The 23,092-nt window shown below is 38.5% G+C and overlaps 1 protein-coding gene across 5 annotated transcripts in view; it reads right to left on the bottom strand.

Annotated features, from left to right (window-relative positions):
- SLC25A21 (solute carrier family 25 member 21) overlaps positions 1 to 23,092 on the bottom strand; it is a 533,790-nt gene that overhangs the window by 34,372 nt on the left and 476,326 nt on the right. For all 5 annotated transcript variants that reach the window (XM_036352952.1, XM_036352969.1, XM_036352959.1 and 2 more), the window contains 3 exons: positions 16,885 to 16,951; positions 11,368 to 11,427; positions 8,048 to 8,155 (listed from right to left, as the gene is read on the bottom strand). In XM_036352952.1, coding sequence (XP_036208845.1) covers positions 8,048 to 8,155; positions 11,368 to 11,427; positions 16,885 to 16,951 — 235 coding nt within the window. The remainder of the gene's footprint in view (positions 1 to 8,047; positions 8,156 to 11,367; positions 11,428 to 16,884; positions 16,952 to 23,092) is intronic.

Raw genomic sequence — 23,092 nt, 5'->3', positions numbered from 1 at the left:
GTTGCACTGGATTTCATCACACGGTTGAAAGGAAAACTGTGAGACCTTTATACAGTGAAGTGAGTGTCATCATCAGGGCCCTCAGAAAAACACTGCTTTGTTAAGAAAGAAAAGGCCCAACTGCCACATTCAGGTAGGAAAATACCCTTGCTCTTCAGGAGATAGATAATCACTTATGCTTTTCATTACCCAAATGAAGTCTTGAAGCATTTTCATAAATTTGAAAAAAAATTGAGAACAAAATGTAAGTGAGAGGAGAGGAATCAGGCTGAAAAATCCCACATTTACAATTCATTTTAGCTTAGATACATCACTAATTCATCATTACAGTTTATTTGAATAGGGCATGATTATGGACAAAAAGACACCCCAAATATAATTATGTTGTATCTAGAGTTTTACATTTGATAAACAGATCCATTTTAGAACAATCTGTGAGTGAAGAATGATTTGCTATAAACAAACTCTCCCAGATGCTGAGCCACAAGCTACATTAACACCAGGTTGATGCCCAGTAATGGTGCCTGGAGGAGCATGGGGCCCTCTGGGTGACCAGTGCTGACTCTGCCGGCCAGGCCCTGCATAGTGGGCAGGCAGGGAGGCGGTGGCCTCAGCACAGGGGAAACTGCTAACAAGAAACTGACAACATGGCTGCTTTTCTGTGGGTCCAGAAACACTTGATTTCCCCCTAAGTTTCTTAATTAACCACATTTCTTTATCTTAATGAAAAGAAAGAGATTTCAATGTTAATGCTGTTTCTTAGAGCCATTCACACTCCACTGGGCTTAATTTTTCTTATCCATAAAATAGAGATAAAACTACTCATAGGGACAATGGGAGAATTTGAAATATCAAGTGTGTGTGAGCAGTTACCAGAACAATGGGATTAGAGGGAGGTGTCTGCAGAAGTCATCAATTATTTTTTCATTAGATAGAGCTGTATTACTTGTGGACAAAACACACTGTGCATTACTTTTGCAATTTACAGAATTACATAAATTTTCTAAAAACATTAACTAGAAAAAAACATGTAAGGCATGTTGCACAGTGTCTAGCATGTAGTAGATATTCTGTAAATGGTAGCGATTACCATCACTTCAAAGTCTCCATTCAGAAAGCAAAAATCTAGGGTTCCTGGCACAGCTGAATGGAAGGCTGAAGTCTATTTTCTATAAATGATAATAGAGAGGCAACTTGGCTGCTGCCTTAGGTATTGTTGAAAGATAACTATAGGAATGGATTCATATACATAATTCACTTTTCTGCCCACAGAATCATAAACTGGAAAGAAATAATTTATGTGCTGAACAGTTTCCAGGCAGTGTTTCACATAGTAATGCAGGAAAAAATTGAACTTAACTCAATACATCATTCATGAACGTTGACATGCCCTTGAAGCTGGCTTTTACACTATCTGAAAACAGCCACATACTCACTCTCTATATAACTCAACTTCATCTTCTTGAAAGAGGATCACAAAATGCGGTCCTTTTATTCACAGTATGTTGACTCTACATAATATATCTAAGTTTAAATATTTGTTAATTGCCTATGAAGAAAATAATCACTAAGCTTTGTGATATCATATAAGATCTAATTGGTTTCTATTAGATTATTAAGCTCCCAGGATAAAGTGTTTAGAATTATATTTAGTGATATTATTCAAACTCAGATGAAAAAAAAAATCCCTATCTTTAAAGATGCTATCAATGATACGTTTGCTATCTATTTATTGATCCTTAAATTATAATCACAGAGCATATGTAGAAGACTCATTATTCCTTTCTTGAACTGAACATCTTTAAAAGCTAAATGGAGGAGAAAGAGGCTCTTGCAATTTCCTAAAGGTTTAGTTTCATGTTTGGGGGAGAGAATGATTATGTTCATATGTAATGCAGATAAAAATGACAGACTAGAAGGAAACCTGTGCCCCCTCCACACATCAGAAGCCAATCCTATAGACCTCAGGGAAGGAAAACATAACCCGTTAGCCAAATAATAACTTTGAAGTAGATTTCAAAGTGATGAGAAAAACTGGGAAACAATTCATACAAGATTTTGCTTCTGGGGAGAAATTCACATTTTTCCAGCCTAGCAGAGAGCATGCCAGCCAAATAGTGCTTTGGCCTCACGCAACTGATACCAGGTTTCCAGTTCTTATAAATAAATATACAGATAAAAAATGATGCGTCCGCTTAAGAGGGGAGAAAGTTCCTATAAGGACAACAAGCTACAGAGTCACACTTTTGGAAAGACTGGAAGTCTCCAATAGAGAAATTCTTGGGCTAGCCCTAAGCCAAAAAGACTGCAAACCAGAACACTTTCCTTGGATTTAGTTTGAAGGACAGGGGGAAATTTGGGTCTATCCGGATTTTATCTGAACATGTTTTTACACCCACTGAACCAAACCAGAGCATGACAAAGCTGTGATTTATCTGCTCCCCACAGAAGGTCAAGCATATTTAAACTAGAGACCGGTTTTCTTTTTGTGACTGACCAGTTCACTCTATTTGCTGTGAATTTTAAGATGCTGGCCAAGATTCTCATGTTGGAATTGGAGGAAGTGTGGCAGGGCTTACTCTTTAGCTGATATGGTGGCAATTTAAAAAGGGGAGAAGAGACAAGCACACCTACTGAAATACTTTACACAGAAGCTGGAAGCAAAAGAAAGAAGTATCAGAAACCAAATTAACCACAATTTCCTTTAAATTTTTAGAACAGTTTATGGCTAACGTGGGTGGGAAGGCATATTTTATGGGTAACTTCTGATTGGCTAGAGAATAAGTTCTAGACCACAGAGGGGAGAACCCAGGCAGCTGGAGCCAGCAGAGTACCTGCCATTCATGAGAAATCCCAATGGGAGCTGCACTTGGGGCTCCAAGAACACAATGAACACAGCCTCTGCTCTCAGCTAATAATGCCCTAGAACCCCAGCTGGAGGCCCCTGTCCTAGATCTCATGCTGCAGAGGGACCCGTTCTGGCTTTCTGCCAGCCATGTTCTCCCCACAGGGCCAAGAGGGCATCTACTTACATCCCACAACCTGCTTCTAGACCAGTGATGGCGAACCTTTTGAGCTCGGCGTGTCAGCATTTTGAAAAACCCTAACTTAACTCTGGTGCCGTGTCACATATAGAAATTTTTTGATATTTGCAACCATAGTAAAACAAAAATTTATATTTTTGATATTTATTTTATATATTTAAATGCCATTTAACAAAGAAAAATCAACCAAAAAAATGAGTTCATAGGTTCGCCATCACTGTTCTAGACCATGCTCTGTGCACCAGGAACCATGGCAGTCCTTTGCTCCTTCATCACTCTGTTGTCGCCTCTAAGACTTGAGTGTAATGTTAACTACTGCTGCCTTAGTATGTCTTCTACTGAAGAGCCCCTCTCAACTACCACAACTTTTTAGGAAATTTTCATGTTTGAAGGACTAATTTGTGACTCCCCTCCTCAAGCTGACAAAATAGGAAAAAACACAATTACTGTGCAGCATGTAGGGTGGTGCACACCCAGGAGGGGAGACATGCTGCCACAGAAACTCACAGCACTGGCAGAACAAGAGTTATCTACCTGCAAAATAGCCTCTGAGGAAACTTCTCTGCTTTCCTTAAAGGTGTCAAGCCATGATTCTGCAGCCACCTATCCATTCAGTGTTCCACCACAGCTGGTAGCTGTAATTGACTGAAAAGGCTGAAAATGAGCTTACTAGTTCGCAGCCTTCATGTGATGTGACTAAGAAGGCTTGATCAATAACCCACATTAACTTTATATGATTATTCCAGAGGGAAAATGTCTTGATTCAGGTATAATTCATTCTGCTTTAAATGCTTTTAGTGTCATCTCTAACTTCTGCTGTTACATGCTATTTATTTACAGCAAGCAGATACCCAACTAGTATTGAAGATAGTGGACCTGTGTTTAAAGACCTTGTCAATAGGCACTGGAACTAGGCTGCCAGCCCTTAGGCCCTGCTAAAGAATTCAGGCTAAATGGATCCTATTGGCAGCTGAGAATGACCTAAAGAAGCAGCCTGACCATTGCTCAGTAAGCTGTTTTCATGCCCACACTGGTGTCACTAGTGATGCTCAGTATTAATCAGGTCAAAATCTCAAGATAACCTGTCTCTACTTGAACTTAATTAAGGATTTATAAGATCAACTTGCATCTAGAAATAGTTATCTTTGGTTGAGTGCTTATCATATACCAGGTGCTGTGTTAAGACTTCTGCATATATCATCACATTTAAATGTGCATCCAAAGCATCTTGTAATAATAACTACGAACACATTAAACCATCACTATATGTCAGACTGTATTGACAGCTTGACACCATTTGAAGTGACCATTACTACTATCCTTTCCTAACAAAAGAGGAACAGTTTGAGTCCTAAATGGGCTAGCAAGTCATTCCTACCAGGATCAGTTGGGAAGGTTCTCCCTAAGGCAGGCTTGATCCTGGCAGAGCCATTAGAACACTTCTTTTGGATTAATTACTTTTCTTGTTATTGTTCTGTATTTTCTAAGTCTTATATGGTGAGCAACTTTTAGAGTAAGTGTTCACAGAATACTTAATGTGTTCTCATGTTAAACATTCAACTACACAAAGCCATTTCCTTAAAATTCTTGCTTTCTTCTCCCCAACTCCAATCTCTTTTCCAGTGAAAAGTTTGTATTAATTCCCCTAGACATGCATTTTCCTATAAGGACATGACTATCCACATGTGGCTATTCAGCCCTTGAAATGCTCTAGTTCAAATTGAAATGTGCTTATAAGCATAAAATATACATGAGATTTAAAGACTAAGTATAAAAATATAGTGTAAATTATATAATTTTTAGAGTGATTAAATATTGAAATGATACTTTTTTGGATATATTGGGTTAAATAAAATATAGTATTAAATTCATTTCATCTGTTTCTTTTTACATTTTTTAATATAGCTATTAGGACATGCGGCTCACATTACATTTCTATTGGACAGTGCTGCTCTAGATCATTTTAGTACATTTATACACTTATATGTATACACAGAAATACATATTTTTGGTGTTTTCTAACATTAATTTGCATTACCTTTATACTTGAATTCAAACATTTTTCTTAAAAAAAGTATAATTTTTAAATGCATTGGTAGGGGAGGGTGGGGGGAAGGGGGAGAGATCAAACAAATGATTTATATGCATGCACATAGGCCTAACCAATGGACACAGACAACGGGGGGGGGGGTGAGGGCATGAGTGGGGGGGGGGATGTGGGGGTAATGTGGGGATAAAGGCACATATGTAATAACTTAATTAATAAAGAAATTAAAAAAGAAGTATAATTTTTAAATGCATTGGGCATTACATGAATTCCTTTCTTCCTCACTTTCTTTTTTTCTTCCTCCTCTCCTTCTCCAACCCCCAACCCTCATACTTCTTGATAATCTACAAAGCCTCAGAGTGAAGATAGCAATAATTATTCTTGGCCATACAAATGCTAAAGCAAGCACACCTAATATTTGTTTATATTCAACACAGGGGTACCCCCTTATTGGAGAAAAGAAAAGGCTAGTCAGTGGACAAAGGCTTTGGAGTTAATGGGTCCTAAACATACATATAGGGAATGGCTGTATGACCAAAAGTGATGGGTAGTTTTAAATAACTAGATCCAAATTTGCTCTTCTTCCCGCATCATCTCTTTCAGATTTTTTGTAATAGGCATAGTTTATGTTGTGTGACTGTGTACTACCATAACTACTTTCAATTTGATCAATATTGCATATAAAGGGCCACCTCAGTTCAGCTACTGAATCTTGATAGTTGTTGGCACATGTGACCCATGTGATCCTTTCTTTGCTAAGTTCTGACTAGTTAAAGGAATATTGAAAATATTTTACAATGTACCTAGTAGCTTTCACTCTAAGTAAATATCTACCAATGAGTCAGTTCAGTGGATTATGCAAAAGAAATGATCCCAAACAAGTGCCTCTTTCTTCTCCACTTAAAAAACAGCTGCATGCACATAAACAATTTACACAGAGTGCACTCGTGTAAATGAGCTGGGAGCACACACACACACACACACACACACACACACAGCCTCCTCATGCTGGGCTGGAAGGCTGTTCACCACGTTCTAGCACGGCCTGCACGCATGCAAAACATTAACAGCTCTCACTTGGCCTCAGCGTAGAACCTCAGTGAGGGCAGAGGAGAGAAAAGACAGTTAGGTATGAGCAGAGGTGCTGTGACAACTCATTATTTTCAGCCCTATGAGCACTCCTTGGCGCTCGGTGCCAGGTATGTCCCTCTGGTTACATGCTGCCTTGATAAAGGGCTGCAGTTGAAGGCATGTTTGTTCCTTTGCTTACTCACTGCTGCTCTAAGACAAGCTTCCCAATAGGTAAAATGAGGAATTGGATGGGGAGTTCCAAACTTTACTCCTAGCTGGTAATTCTCCCAGCCTAACAAATAAAATTTCCCCTGAGCAGATTCCATAGGCGTTGTTTTAAATGCTCCATTGATAGGGCGTTTGAAAGGTATTTCTTTCATTTCCTCCTATTCCTCACCATCTCTTTCCATCATTAAGGAAGAACAGAAAGAAAGCAAAACAGAAACACAGACTAGGGTAACGTAGGGATTTTCAGCCTTTTCTGAAGTGCTATATATCACTGCAATTAAGACAATCTTTTGAAACTTGAAAAAAATCTCCCTTAATTAGGATGGACTTCACCTGAGTAGATACCATCTGCTGTAGGGGGCCAACCCTGTCCTCCTCAGGCCTTGGTAGCTACAGGTGAGTAGAGGCCCTCTCCTTCCCCACACACACCACTGCTCAAGAAGCTGGCAGGGAGCTCTCAGAAGGCAGGAAGTGGGGTGGGAGTGAGGGGGTCTCCACCCACTAGCAGCTGCTTAAGTAGTAGGCAGGGGAACTCTTCTACAGAGAAATTCAGGCCAGCAGATATTCCAAACCAATTTAAACCACATGCTACCCAGTTGTGGAATTAAATTAAAATGCTAAGGAAGGATCCGGAATACCAATTCCCTTATTTTTTCTCTACCTTGTGCTTGACACCCAAAAGAATAAAGCAAGAACAGTTGGACTTGGTGATAACGGGAATTATTAGGCAACTGGAAGGAAGTGAAGGCAGCACACACCTAGGGAAGCTGTCTTCACAGAACAGTACGTACCAGCGATTAAATGTCAAGACCCATCATAGTCCAAGTAGTGATGTCTACACAGGTTTAGTAACTTGCTCATTCAGACTTAACCAAAAGACAAGCTTGACAGATTACCAGAATCTTTGAAGGAGGGCCGAGGGTGGAGTAGGGAAAGGAGTGAGGTAATTTCTAAAAATGACTTCATAAATTTTTTAGAAACAATAATACTATCATCTCAGTGGTTTTTGCTATAGTCTATTCTACTATAACGTGAAACAGAAGTGTTGCCAAATGTAGAGAAAACATTTCCAAATAAATCAGACATTACATTAAAACTCTAAAATAAAAATGTGTAAATATGTATTTGTTCATCAGACTTTAGAGCATTTATTTATTTATTTTTATTGTCTAAAGTTTTACATATGTCTCCTTTTTTCCCTGATTAAAACCCTCTCCCCAGCCATTCCCACCCCGGGCAAGCCCCCACCATTTAGAGCATTTTTGTTAACGTTTTCCTTGTGGGAGAAATTTGACGTTTTCTTATGCTACTTCTTTAACAATAATTTTATATGACTTAGCAAGGGATAAGAACTGGGTTCAGAATTTTTTAAAATATTTTTATTGATTTTAGAGAGTAAGGAAGAGGGAGAGAGAGAGCTAGAAACATCAATGATGATAGAGAATCATTGATCGGTTGCCTCTTGTGCGCCCCACACTGGGGATCTAGCCCCCAACCGGGCATCTGCCTTGACGGGGAATTGAACCAGGACCTGCTGAGTCATAGTTTGATGCTCAGCCACTGAGCATGTGGCCGGGCTGGGTTCATAATTTTTTATATATACTTTTAATATTTTATCTTATATTCCTTCAACAATAGGAAAACCTTAAATGATTACCTCTGTAAATGTGTCCCGATTAGCTTGCAAGCCAACTTTTACTACCTCAAAAGGATTAACCACGATGGCTTCTGTTAGTCCAGACCCCAGTCCAGCAATGGCAAATGTCTAGAAAATTAAATAAATCAATACTTTAAAACAAGTTATCATGTGCACTAAGTTAAGCATCCTACTCACAATACAGTGCAACTGAATGTGATGATGAAAATGGAGAAACTTATATAAATGCACCATATACCATTACTAAACAGCTTTAGTTCTTGATTAGATGCTGACAATTCATGAAGAAGAAATTACAGAAGCTGCAAACCACATCCTAACAATTCAAAATAGAATGTCAAGGCCCCATCAAAAATGACTTTTAATGAGAAGAAAGGTTGTTTTACTGATTTAAGGTGAATACTAAATCATCTGCACATGGGACAATTAAAAGAGAGTTTGACTTGTAAAAGGAGAGCTTCATTGTAAAATATCTACTTAAATACATTTATTGGGCAGATTAAAAAATTCAAGAACCATAAATAAAGTGTTTAAAAAGGCAAAATTTCAGGTAACTAAACAGTATAGCTACAACATTTAAATTTATAGCTGTATTCTTAAAGCCACTATTCTAGACTACTATCCCCCAAAATTATTTTTTATTCATCCTTCCCCTGTTTTATAAACCTGACATATGCACTAGTCATCCAGACCTAGAAGCTGAGGAATGGAACCAGAAATGGCTATGTTTTTCTTAAGGCCTCAACTAAAATCTAGAACATGTAGCAAATGATTTATTTGCTATCTCTTAAGAATTTCTGCAGTAGGAAAGAACTTTCTAGGCTTTTTCTGTAAATAGAACACTTAAAGATTTTTCAGAAAATTTGTATCAAAAATAACCACAATAATTAACACACACACACACACACACACACACACACACACACACACAGCAGGAAAACAAAATGAAACAAAGCCTCAAATCTGCAAAACAGACACTAAAAAAATTAATTCTTTAGTTCCAAAGCCCTAATTCTCAGAGAAGAGAGGGTACCATATACAGCTAAGAGTTGAAAAATTCCAATTAAGAGTAAAGAACAGGTAACTTTTCAGAAGTCTCTGCTTTCTCCCAATAGGAGACTAAAAGCAAAAAGGGACAAAGGAATGCTCTATAACCTTAGAATGCGAGGCAAGGATCCAGAGCTAGTGGGTCTGGGTTTAGGCCCTGGTTCTGCCATTTATTGATTGATTTGGACCAGCGCTGCCATGTACAAAAGTATGTGTGGAGCCTGCAGTCCAGCCTGCACCCCACTTGCCAGGCTGGAGCCCTGGAGAGGTGTCAGTCAGAAGAAAGAGGTGCCTTTTTGTAATTCACATAAAGACACCATATGTGCTAGCTGCAGCTCTGCGTCTAATCACTGAATCCTTTGTAAGCCACAGTTTTCTCATCTGTAAAATGGAGAAAATCATATGAAATGCCCCTACCTAATCAGAATATTATGGGGGTCAAAGTCATGTGTGAAAGCCCTTTGTCAAGTACTTTACAAAAACCACTCTTGTTGCACATACAGATGGACAGGAAGAATGGTGCTGTATGCAGATTCCAGGAGAGAGGGAGAAACTAATCATGTTTTTCTTTCATGTCCTTTCATTTCAATTTTAAACAGGTTTGCATAGGGTAAAAGATCAAATATCTTGTTCATGTATCTTGGGCTTCCATCATGGAAGCCAAAAGCAGGAAAAAAAAAATAGTAGTCCCAAACTTTTCTGACTGAAAAAGCTGAAATCCAGATGTTCAGGTTTTTATTACTATATGCAATCTTCCAAGTAATTCACTTTTTTGTTCTATAAACTCAGCTACATTTGCTGTCAGAAATAGTGTTCAGCAGTCCCTTGTCAAAAGAACTGATCAGCTATCAGCAGATCACGTTACTCAGATTGTTCCAGAGGCCAGCAGTAACTGTGGGGATCCCCGCCTCCTAGGCTTTCCATGTGGGAGCACCAGGAACAGTTAATGGCGGTTTAAGTGTCTAGCTGTATCAGAAAGAAACTGGAATAATGAGTTCAAGAGAAAGGGAAAACTGTATACAGTTTGCATGCATTCGGTTATGGTAGCTGGAGTGGCCAAAGGCTTTCTGCTTCAATTCCCAAGAGAGTCGAGAGAACTGCGTTTTCTCACATGGTACCAATGCTCCACACAGGAGCCGCCAGCTGGCCCTCTGGAGACCATATTTTATTGTCTTTTGCTAGAAAGGTTTTTAATTCTCTTTTGAACAACTTGTTTTTAAAGTTAAGAGTGACATTAAGGGGAGACACTAAGGAATTAAAAAAAAATAACTTACCTAATTTTAGGACTCATGGTACCATTTCTTTTATATGAGGCCACCTCAGAGCCACCTTGTTTAGGTAGGAGACTAGACAAGAGGTTTCTTTGTCATAACACTAAGCCATACTAGTAGTTTTTTTTAATAGGATCATTCTTGAAAAGGGACATGCATGACTTTTTAAACAACAGATACTTCTTGGACAGCCTATTTGGCAAAGTAAATATCCTGAAATGAACCTTTACAAGTAAAGTAATTAGAGTTGAAGCTCAGAACACTGCCTCTGGTTGAGTTGAGGAGAGTTTTCAATTGGCGGGGCAACGCAGATTTGACTTTGTTTTGTGTTGTTTTGCAGATGCAAAGGGAGAAATTAGTGCATTTGCTCTCTCTGGGGCTCTCATAGCACACGCACATATTGTAGCATGTACTTGGTCAATATTATTTAACTCGTTTTGTGAAAAGCCGCAAAGTCACCAAGAAGGAAAGGAGACGGTAGGAAACATTCGAATTACCAAGTGGTTTTCATGTAATCGTTGAGATGTGTCATTGTCAGATCATTATTCTCCCTGACTATAAAAGACTCTTCAGTCCGCATATGACCACAGAGTCGCCTGAAGCCCTATGTTTACTACAGCTTAAGTAAAAGCTGGAAAAGTAACCTGCTAGGAAATAGTTTTAGGCATCTTGACTTTTGCATAGATATGTGCAGTATATAAACATGCATGTCTTGGCTTTAAAAGAGTCTGACAAATGTATTCTTTATTTTACATTCTTGACCATATATCATATGAGCCTTTCTACACATATCATTATTATAATAAATTCATCACTGGGTGCTATAAAATAGCCAAATTGTGAGTTATTAGGAAGATGGCTTTCAACAAGTAGCTGAACATTGAATAACTCGAATTCATATTTTAGTAGTCGGGCTTGGGGATTCAAAAGGCTTTTTGTTTCCAGATTTTGTTTTATGAAATAACACACACACACTCAAGTATAATAAATATTCTCACTTACCAATGCTGGCGACAGTGACACATATCCTAGCAATTTCTTATATTGCTCAAAGGTGAAAAACTGTGAAACAAAACCAAACCCAGAGATTTATAGCAATTTCCTGCAACAAACCCTTTAATTGACTCAAATTTCTTTAGTGAATCATTATATTAAACAGCATTTAAAAATGATGAACTATCGAACACAGTTTCTAATCTGGTCTCCGGTAGATGCTATTGGATCTTACTTTAACATTCACATTTTCAAATGCAGCTATAATAACCGACAGAGGAGCTGATGGGATCCTTTATAGCAGTAAATGGACCATACAGCCTCCATTTACCATGACCATTTTCAGTTTCCCCAGACATCAATAGACTTCTTTTTTATGGCAGTGATTCAGAATTATAGGCGTAGAGACCTGAAATCTTCAGTCTCCTCTGTTCTCTATGAATTGCTTTCCCAGTGAACGCCCAATTATCTATCTGACTTGTAAAAGACAGCCACTTCTCAGCTTAACTTGCATTTGTATTGCTGTGTATACCTACTGTTCCAAGAAATTTCCCAACACTCAGTGATGATGAGATGTCATTATAAACTAGGAAAGGACTCAATAAGGTCATCCAGCCCATCCCTGCTTAAAGGCAGACTGTCCACCTGAGCAGAGGACAGTTGCTTATTCCCTCCTTTAAAATATGATGATGATGATGATGATGATTTTGTTGGCTCCTCCAGTGGATGATGCTTCATATAATTTTCCTGAAAATGAGTTTCTAAGGAGGCAAATCTAATTAATCACTTTGAATAACATACCATAAATACATTATATCCCCTCACCCCAAACATTTTGGGCAACAACTCTGCTTGAACATGATGCTTTACTCCTGGGTACTCCGTTAGGCAGCCATAAGCAGCTTCGATAAGGCACTCTCTTAGGTTCTGCTAGTCTGTTTCCCAAGACTCCAGAAATGGCCTGGGTATTTTGTAATTGCATATGTCTTCTACTCTATTACTTTTTAACCCAGTAAAATGAAGCAAGAAAAAAATGTAGAGTTTGGGGCCAAATAATACTCTGTTGTTAGAAAGAGGTAGTTCTGTGGTGTAGACATGGCTCAAATGAGTCTTTGGGCATCCCAAGGGTCATTACAACCCCAGATAGATATCCAGTCTTTTAAAGACCCATGAACTACTTTTGTGTCATGCTCCTTTAGGTTAACTATGTTTGTAGATTTTTCTAGAAATAGGATTCCTTCATTTACTCACTCAACAAATATTTTCTTGGATGCCTCCTGTGTTCTAAGAGGCACTGGGGATGCAGTAGTAAACAAAGAGAACCCTGCCTTCTTGATCTAACATTCCAGTGGATGGTGATAACCCTGAAACTATATCCTGGCGTTACAATAATACCACCAGGGACCACCACGTTTTTGATGAGAGCTGCACTAGAAACCATTAACCATGAAAGGAAACACATTACAGTTTTGAGCTTTAAAGATAATTTATTTTTCTCCTTTTTTATGGTCATCACCTTCACTGTTTTAGACAATTACCTTACTGGGATTTTGACAGAAGCAGTTCTGGGTCTGAATCCTGGCTACACTATTCAGCTGTGAAAGTATGGGTGAGTCGCCTGACCTTTCTAACCCTCGAGAACAGAAAGCTCACCGTTTAGAGCAGTCTTTAAATAAGAGCATTTAAATAAGATTTCCTGACATGCCTGGCATATTGGAGACGTTTAGAAAATTTTAGTTTCCATTCCCTGTCTTCACTTTGGCTACTAAAGGAATCATAATTGCCTTAGTTATATATTTGTATCACCCAGGAGAGCCTGCTGTGGTCCAGGAAACAGGCTAAGGTCATAGTCTTAGCATATGCTCCTGCATTTAACCCATTAAACATCATCAGATCACAGTTATAACACGGCCATGATTCCCATTTTACAGATAAATGTCCTGTAGTCAGTGAGTGGGAAAGCGAAGATTCCCCTTAAGTCTAACTCCCAGGCCTGTGTGTGCTCTTAAACACAATACTCTACTCGCTCGCTGCAGAGCCACGGTTGTTAGTGGTTTGGGTAGAGATCACTGCCCTGGAGTTTTCTTGCTGCTGAGGATCTTTGCCTTCCCTGACCTGGAAGCCCAGAGTCCCTGAAGGCAGATTTTAAACTTTTTTGACCGCAATCTACATAAAAAATATTTGCCCAACACAGGTGTATGCACGCACACACACACACAGTGCACCTTTGTATTTATAACCCAAACGAAACATCGTTATAAAACAATATTTACCTCTTTACAATGTGTAACTCTGTTTCTATTCTATTTATTAAAAAAATTCTGGTGACTCACTAAACTGATTTCATGACCCATGGGTCATGACCCACACTTTGGAAACACTACTCTAAGGGGTCCTCGCTGGGTTCAGAGAAGTTCTGGGAGATGATGGACCCCACAGAAGGCCTCCCTACCATTTTCTCTTTGGTATAAAGGTGTGTGTGCGTGTGTGTGTGTGTGTGTGTGTGTGTGTGTGTGTGTGTGTGTGTGTTTTCTGACTTTCTGTGATTACATTACTATGGAGGCAAACCCCTCTGAGTACTCCTCTCGATGCCCAGTGCATTTTGGAGCCTTCTGGTTTGGCTGGTGGGAACAGGTACTATTCTCAGCACTGCTCCCTGTAATTCCTGGATGGCTCTTTCTCAGGCCTTGCTAATTTCCTCACATGCAGGCACTGGTCAGTTCTCAGCTGAATACTCAAGGCATCCCTCTGCAGACCCTTAGAGTTCTCTCTGTGCAGCTCTCTCTTGTTACTTTGTCCAATGAATTCGAGCTGCCTTGCCCTCCCCAGTCTCTCAACTCCTTCTCAACCCAGGGAACCCCCTGGGCTCTGCCTATATTTCCCTGGCCTGGCTGGACCTGGAAACCCTTTCCAGGCAGTAAGGTGGGCAGTCCCTAGGGCTCATCTCCTTTGTTTCCCATCTTTCTATCCTTCCTTGTCTGATGTCAATATCTTGAAAATTGTGGTTCATATTCTGTTTATTTCTTGTTGTTGCTGTTGCAGGCAGGAGAGGAATTCTGGTCCTTGTGTTACCCCATCTTGGCTGGAAATGGAAGTCTTGGTCTTCCAAAAGTTCTGAACAGTAGATGTGTTAATTTGGGGGAATTGGATAGAAATGTTTGTTTAATGTTATTAAACCCATAAATTTTCTTTCTGTTTTTCTCTACATATGTTTCATTTACTCATACAATATCGATTGAACATCTGCTGTGTGGACACTATGAAAGCTATAGAGATAGTGGTGAGCAAACAGCCTTCACAATTTATAATTTCTCATGAGTTTGTTAGTCCTTGAGAATCTGATCATGGAAACAATGGTGTTCCTGGAACTGTGATGCTCAAGACCAGACCCTGGAACCTGGGACATGGCGCCTCCCATTTCTGAGGAACCAGCTGGTTTCTTTCTGAGGTCTTCATTTCCTTTTGCTAACTGTAGTACTAATGCTCTTAAATTGTAAAAGAGGAAGTTTCATTTATTTAGCATCAGTGAGTCTTATTATTTTAATGATGAATCTCATTTCAAAGAATAAAGTGCAGAAAAAACTTAACATTGTCTGTTTCTGATTATAGTAACAATTGCAACTGACATGTCAGTACCAAGGACGATCTATATCTATGCCCATATATATATGAAGTATTCATAGACCACATATATGTATAAGTGTGCACGTGTGTGTATACACACATATATATGGTCTGTGAATATTTTTTTCTGAAGTAAACTTTGATGACATGCAATGAAGCAGTTTACGATGTATGAAATTGTTCCTCACAAATTCTAAGATAAATATCTATAAAGTGAATGTTTTCATAAATTGTGTTAAAAATAGTGCTATCCATCTGGCAAAGATACACTTTTAACTCCAAGTTATATTTAAAAAAGCCAACATACTTACCATATGTCTCAATAATTTTAAGGTAACAACTACTTGAAACAAGATGTCTGGGACCCATATACCACAGCCAGTTGCCCAAAAAGTTCATCTGTTAACCATTGTACTGGCAGCGAGCATTGCTTTCTTTTAAATAGAGACTAAGTTTTGTAAAGCTCAACTTTTTTTTTTCTTCTGTAAAAGACTGTTCAACATTGATAAACCTTAATCATCTTAAAGTTTAAATGGTCTCCAATGTATAGTATTAAGAAAAAATATTCCAGGAAAATCTTTAATTACAATTTATTTTATTTATACATGTAAAACACTGAACAAATGAATATATTATTCCATGGAGACAAAGTGGCTTTTTTTTTTCTTAAAACAGGAACTCTGCTCTGTTTGTTTACTTGGGCAATCTTTTATCAAGTGAGGCAGTTTCATAATCTCATTCAGCCTCTTGTGTACTTTGGTGAACTTTTTCCAGATTCTCTGGTAGTCAGATCCTTATAATGACATTTGTATTGAAGATATAATACAAAAATCACAAAAACTATGGCAACAAAGAGGATGAATTTACAGAGAAAGTGTGTTTTAAAGCTTTGTTTTCTGAATTCTAGATCTGAATTAAATCCTATTAAATTACTGTTTTGACATAATGTAAAAGTTTGGTGTCTCTGTATACATGAGGTTATTTTATCATAAATTTTAATCTAGTCACCCTCTTAACTTGCTGATATATATAATGTTGCCCCTTCCCTTCCAGGAATATGGGGAGTATTATTTGAGTAATGTATGTGACAAAAAGCTTTGTGTCATTAGTTGGAAAGGAAGTCTTTCAGTCTAAGTTTATGTTTCCTTATTATGGAAACATAATAAGTGTTGCCAGTGGTCTGGATGTGGGGGTCAGTGCTAGTTAGAGTCACTGTGATCAGGATTTTTGTCTGAAAGAACATATAAAAAAGTGATCAAATTCAGTTCTTTCTCCCTCAGAGAATCCTGCCAGTCCTCTGTGTTCCTATCCAGATACTGAAGCAGTAAGTAGTACATAGACTCCATAGTTATGTGGTTAAAAAGATGGAAACAGGGAAATGGAAGTAATAATTTTGTAAAAACCAGAATAGAAACTTTTAACAGAGGTGGGGAAGGGTAATGAAGTTGGCATGACAAAGAAATGTGTTATATGAGAATCATATCAGGGAAATATAGTGTATTAGTTTACTCTGTTCATATATAGTGTATTAGTTTGCTCTCCTCTCTCTTTCTTTAATAATTATTGCTCCAAAGAAAAATTGATGAATTGCTTTGAGAAAAAGTGCAAACTATATTGTGGCTGTTGTGTTTTGATACACGAATTTCATTCTCCACTGTGCTTTTTTATATAATTTCCCCATTAGGAAGGAGTACCTTTACCCCCCTCCCCAAAAAATCCACAAACCAATATTTGAGAGATTGATCAAGTCTAATTATAATAAAATTATGCCATAATTTCTGCGTTAAACATCTTATCTTATACTTAATTCAATTTATGTCCCACGGGCTGTTGTGAGATCTTTTAACGCTGAAGCTGTCACTGTAGTCTGTCTTTACTTGGTGGGAAGCATACACTACTTACCTTCACTGCTCTTTTTGGTGTTTCAGCCAATATGGGTGGTAGAATTCCCTTGTAAAAACCAAACAACCTGTTGGAGAAATAAAAAGATTTTATGTAAGTGAGGGAATTAGAAAATAGGCAATTCTCCCTTTGTTTATAGATAAAGCAACTAATCTTAAATTATTCCCAATTATTCAATATAGCCACCAATTCTGAAGTCCTCCTTTGTTTTAGTTTATTATTTTTAAAAAAAAGATTTCAAAATTGATTTTTAGAGATGGAGAGAGGAAGAGGGATGGAGAGAGAGGTACATCGATGTGAGAGGTGAACACTGACGTGCTGCCTTCTGCATGTCCCCTACCAGGGATCAAGCCTGCAACCTGGGCATGTGCTCTGACTAGGAATTGAACCAGCAACCTTTTGGTGCACAGGATGACACCCAACCAACTGAGCCACACTGGCCAGAGCTCCTCCTTTGGTTTAATTCTAAAGTAGAGAGATTATGAATACTATGCTTATGAGCATTGTTCAGATGAAGAATAAATGATACTGAGACTGAAATCTCTTAGGTAAGTTGCTAAATACAACCATGAGCTGAACCTTAAAGATGAAGTTGATTCCCATTAATCTAAGGAATCTTGAATTTATTTTCTAAGTTGTGTAGTAGGTAGCTTCAAGATGTCTCTTGTCTTGCATTTTCTCCCTTATGGGAACTAAATGAGGCAGGGTCATTAAACTCAAACTTTCTGGGGCTAACCTGAGGCCATTAAACTCAAACTTTCTGAGGCTGACAAGGTGATAAAATCTCAATTTTAGTTTTACTAATACATAGACCTTTAGTAACAGACCTTATGGCTATGGACTTGGACTCCTGGGCCTGTCCTGATTTGTCATAATTTTTAAATTTCCTTACTAGAAATGGAAGTAGGTCAGGGACATATGTTGCTGACAGAAGAAATGTCAAACTCCCTTGCTAAATATGCAATTTCACAGGGCCTGGGACAGCTATTCTTGCCTATGTTGAGGAACTTGTCACATATTCAGATGTTTTTAGAAAATAATGAGTAGATAAGCTTATGATAGGTTTATAAAAAGTCATCACTTATTTCACATTAAAATTTAAGACTGAAAATTTTAAATTTGTCTAACATGGAATCTACATATACAGGGTGTCCCAAAAAAATGTATACACACCGTAACTGCTGATAGCTCAATTGTAAAAATTAAATGTATTTTAATAAACACTGCCTTTATAAAGTGTGTGTATACATTTTGGGGTACACTATATGTAATATATATATATATATATATATATATATATATATATATGCCATATCCTCACTTTAAACCTAGAAATACATAAAGAGAAGAGAATATTCTACATTATTTTCTGAGATAATCAGCTTTCCTGATGAACCCATAAGTGACTAGAGATAAAGGCAGGACTCAGTGTGTTCCTATGTTAGGATGGTCATTTTACATGGGGTTGGAGATTCTTTGATTGACCCCTCAAACTTCAACTTATTCAAGTTGAGTTCTGCTTCTAGTTGTGCTTCTGGAACAATAAAGTTATGAATTTATTCAGACTAACTCACTGTGACACCCAATCCAACATGGTGACCTCTTGCTCTTCCTTAATTAACTGGCATATACAGCACCCTTCAGTGAGGGGAGCAAAAGGCTCGTCTTCAGTTTTTAAACTGTTAGCTCCTTGAGGGCTGGGTGTGCATTACAGTGCTTATCCCAGACTGTGTGTGTGTATGTGTGTGTGTGTGTGTGTGTGTGTGTGTGTGTGTGTGTAAACAGAATATAATGTTTGTTAAGCATATGAATTTTTAAGAGGAAGAAAGGAATCAAATAATCCCCTCATATGGATTTACTGTGCTCACTAATTTTCAGTGAATGGATAGTACTAGCATTATGAATAGGAAGTGAAGCAAATACATGTTTTGAATAATTATGGGAATTCATAAATCCCTCCACATCCTTTCATTCAAATTTCAAGTACTAATGCCTGAAATTCACTTGTAAAATTTAGATACCAGAACTCTTTATCATTTCAATTTTATTATAAATTATTAGAGGCCCAGTGCGTGAATTTGTGCACAGGTGGGGTCCAGCCGGCCTGGCCCCAATTGGGGTGGATGGGGACTGTGCCTGTCAAGAGGAGGAGATGGTGGGAGGTTGGCTGGCTGGCCCCCTCAATCGGCCCTATCAGGGTCAGGCCAGCTGCGGGGAGGGGCTTCGGGCAATTGGCTGGCGGGCCCTACCCCCAATTGAGATGGGGGGGGGGGCGATTGGGGGTGGGGCAGGCCATAGGGAGGGGCTGTCAGTGGTATGTGTTCCAGTCTCTGGCTTTTCATATACATAAATTATATAAGTTTCAGCATGAGAGTGACTAAGCATAGGTTGGTCTTCCCAAAAGATAAACGTGATTTTCCTGAAGTTCTACGTTTATAATGAAAGATATTATTAGTTCTGTTATTTCTGTGCTGAATTTTCTACACCTAGAAAATTATGCCTGGTTATGGAGGGGGGTGGAGTTAAGAACATGTAAGGAACTAAAGCTTCTAGAGCCGAGTGTCCCGGTTAATAAAGGTACTTGAAATCCCATATAACAGAGAACAGTTATGGGAAGAACAGTTGGTCAGCCTTAAGAAAAAAGATCATAGGGAGAAACATGATCATGTGATGGATCTCTTGGAAGGCGAGCATGTAGGGAAAAGATTAGACTTGTTTGTTTCCAGTGGTAGAACTAGGACCAACAGGCACACGCAATAAGGAAAGACACATTTTTGTCCCAGTAGGAACTTAATACATGGAAACACTCCTAATAGTCAGGACTATCTAGAGATAGACTGGGCTCTCCTGAAAAGTGGTGACTGCCCCGTTGTGATATGTGGTCAAGCAGTCTAGATGGCCACTTGTAATGGATGCCAGAAATGGGACACACACAGTAATAGATGGACTTGCTGGCCCTCCAGGTTGGTCTCCTCTAATCCTCAGATTTTGTTCTTCTAAAAAGAACAAGAGGCCACGGGAAAGTTCTTTTCTGAAAAAACAAACTATCTTACTTCAAACTTTTGCCTAAAGCTTCTCTGGAGGACAGAAGTCTTATAAGTAACACAGAAGGTCTTCATTTTAAAAATGATGGGAGAAAATATTAAAAAGAGGTGTAAGACAGGAGGAAGAGAGGCAGCTGGGAGAACCACAAGGATTTAATCTGAAAAGATCTGAGAGGCCAAGACCCTCTGCTTCACATTGGCAATGCTTCCTAATGCACCCTCCTTCTCTTCTCCCTGCTCAGTCAGGTTCATGTGCAATCACCCCCGTCCGCTCACCAACCACCTCCAGCCTTCCCACCATCCTGAACTTTCTAACAGTGAATGGATAGCTTAACAGGAAGTTCTCAAGGACCATAGGCAGTCTGTGCTGGCAAAAGGGAAGCTAGAATGAACTATCTCCTTGCAATGTATTCACAGACTTCATGCAATAGTGAACATCTCTGGAATAGTCAGAGGTGGCCCCTCTTCTGGTGAGAACGGCCACCCCATTTTTAAAATAAACACTGCCTTTATAATTATAAAGGAACCAACATGCAACTACAATGATATTGCTTGTAGGCAGTGGTTGATTGGGCGCCTCACTAAATGGTCCAAATGCTATTCTGTCTCTTTGCCCCAGTTAATCTGATCCAAGTTAGACCTAGCTGAGTTCCCCCCCTCCAAGATGTTGGAATTAGAACTAAAAAAGTGATTCTCCCTTTGTCTGGTTGAAGCTCTATAAAGCTAAAAAACCAAAGGCAGTCTTCTGTCATTTGGAAGAACCCAGTGTACACTGATAAGAAGGAAGGAAGCTACCATTTAGGGAAACAGTCAAGATGGAGAAGAGAAATCTTGGTACTGGAAGCCTGACTCTCCTGCCAGGACTTCTTTAAGCTCAGTTAGATCTCAGCTCTTTTGAATACTGGCATTTCCATTGCTCTTGGTTTCCTGAGATACCCAGTTACATTTATAACACACTTAAATTTTTACTTAAGTAAGTTTGAATTGGATTTATTGCTTATAACTGAAAGTCCTAGATCCAAAAAGGAAACGTCATGGTCCCTCCTGCCAAAATGGCTGCAGCAGCATCTCAGTTCATGCCCTCTCACATGAAGAGTCTTTCTGTTAGTTTGCATGAGACTTTGGGCCCATCAGAACAGGCACACCCAAAATTTGAGCAAAAAAATGTAGGCAAAAGCTCAAGCTGACGAGCTATTTTTCTGACTTGATTAGAAAATTACTGAAAGTTTTCCTAATGTAAAGTATGACATACAGATTCTGAGAAACAAAATGGAATTGCAATGTTTTATGAAGGACATACATTTTTGTCTGCTGAAGAACTGATGTTTATATCCACATGCACTGTTCATTCTGCCAATTTTTTCTGCCTTCATGTAGTTTTGCCTTGAAATACAGAACATGTAGCTTACCAGGATAACAACTAGGGAAGTTAAGAGATTTATGACACCCATATCAACATGCTTTATATGGCTTATTTCTCAAGAAGCAGAGTGACACTTCTTGGGTCAATGGAAAATGGGATTCTAATGTGTGCAATGGCAATTCTTTTCCCTGAAAACATAGTAAAGCCACCACTCTGGTTTTAAGTTTTGACCCACATCAAGCCGACTGGAGAACTCTTTGGAAGAAGAACAAGAACCAATGCCAGACCTCCCATAACATTGTAGTATAAACTATATGGCAGCCCTCATGTTTTGTTTCTCAAAGTTGCTTTACTTCTGAAAATAATGAGTTTGATTTTAACTAGCATGTGTAGGAAAATATTAACTTGGATGTTTATAAACTTTTGTTACTATTGTTATAAGTAAAAAACAGTCCAAATTTGTTGAATGATTACCATGTACTAGCCACTCTGTTAAGGATAACTATTCCAAGGCATATGGACATATTTTAATCTCATTCAACTCCCACAACAAACCCTTGAAGTGGATATGATTACGTCAATCATTTTGCAGGTGAGGCTATCATCATATCAATGCCAAATAGGATACAGTGACTCAAATCAAGTTCCATTGTCCTCACAGTCCATGTTCTTGACCACTGGGCTATACTGTATTTCAGTTATTCTTGAAATGAAGCTACTTTTATAAACACTTTTGGAAAGCTATTTCTATTGCAAAAATGTGTTGACATTTCTTATTTTAGGAGGAAGCAGAAATGGCAAATAAAAATCAGGTTTCTATTCCATTCCATTCAATTCTGTTCTAAAGTAATGTGAAATACTACATGCATAACTGATATATTTGGGCTGAGATGAACAAGATAATTTTTTGGTGAAAGCTTTGGGGTTGTTGATTAAATATTTTCTAGTTGGATCAGAATGAGAAAAAACAGTAGACCCTAGGACAAACCTTCTTTCCCCCTAGGATAAATTTTGCCTTTAAGAGGCACACCATGATAATTCTGTCAAGGATTAAGAGAAAGAGACTACTTCAGTAACATGATAAAACATTGAAATACTAATATTAAGTATTAAAATAAAAAATTTATCCAAAAAGTCAGTGGGGAGCTCTATTGGTTGCTCACCCAACAGATACCCAGCCAACCCCTTCTTGTTCCCTGGGGTACAAATGTAGGTATTCATCATCCCCTATGCTGGGAAGAAAGCCCTTATGTTGGGAAGAAACCTATGCTAGTCCAGGGGATGAAGCAGAATTATTCAAGCCAATCATGGTGGTCTCATTCCTTTGCTAGTGGAACCTATTGCATGCATGGCATATAACCCAAACCTAGCCCATGAACCCAGCATGGGGGAAGAATGTAGGCTGGAAGTCATGGATTTTCATCCTCAGGACAGAGGAACATGGGAAGAAAGTCCCTCTTCTTTTCAAGATGTTGTCCTAGCTCCACAAGGTGCCTGTGTGCTGTGGCCAGCTGAGATATCATTACCCGCAAGCTGAGGATGGCCAGCAGAAAGACGGAAAAGACCTGGATCTTGAAGAATGAATTAACCAATCATGGCATCCTACCTCCAAATATATGATTATGTATATGATTATGCGCAATTAAAAATAAATCTTTACTATTTGAGCTTTCAACTCTGTCCTCTATTAACCTACAGCTAAAGATATTCTGATACAAATAGCCCTTAACACCCCATTTCTGAAAAAGTCTTAAGTAGTAATTCTTAAATCATAATTATAGCAAAGATAGCTGTTAACTGT

Source organism: Myotis myotis, unplaced genomic scaffold (genome assembly GCF_014108235.1).
Source record: "Myotis myotis isolate mMyoMyo1 unplaced genomic scaffold, mMyoMyo1.p scaffold_m19_p_1, whole genome shotgun sequence".
Lineage (NCBI taxonomy): Eukaryota > Metazoa > Chordata > Mammalia > Chiroptera > Vespertilionidae > Myotis > Myotis myotis.
The sequence above is the reverse complement of the archived record's forward strand: the minus strand, read 5'-3'. Positions and strand labels throughout refer to the sequence as shown.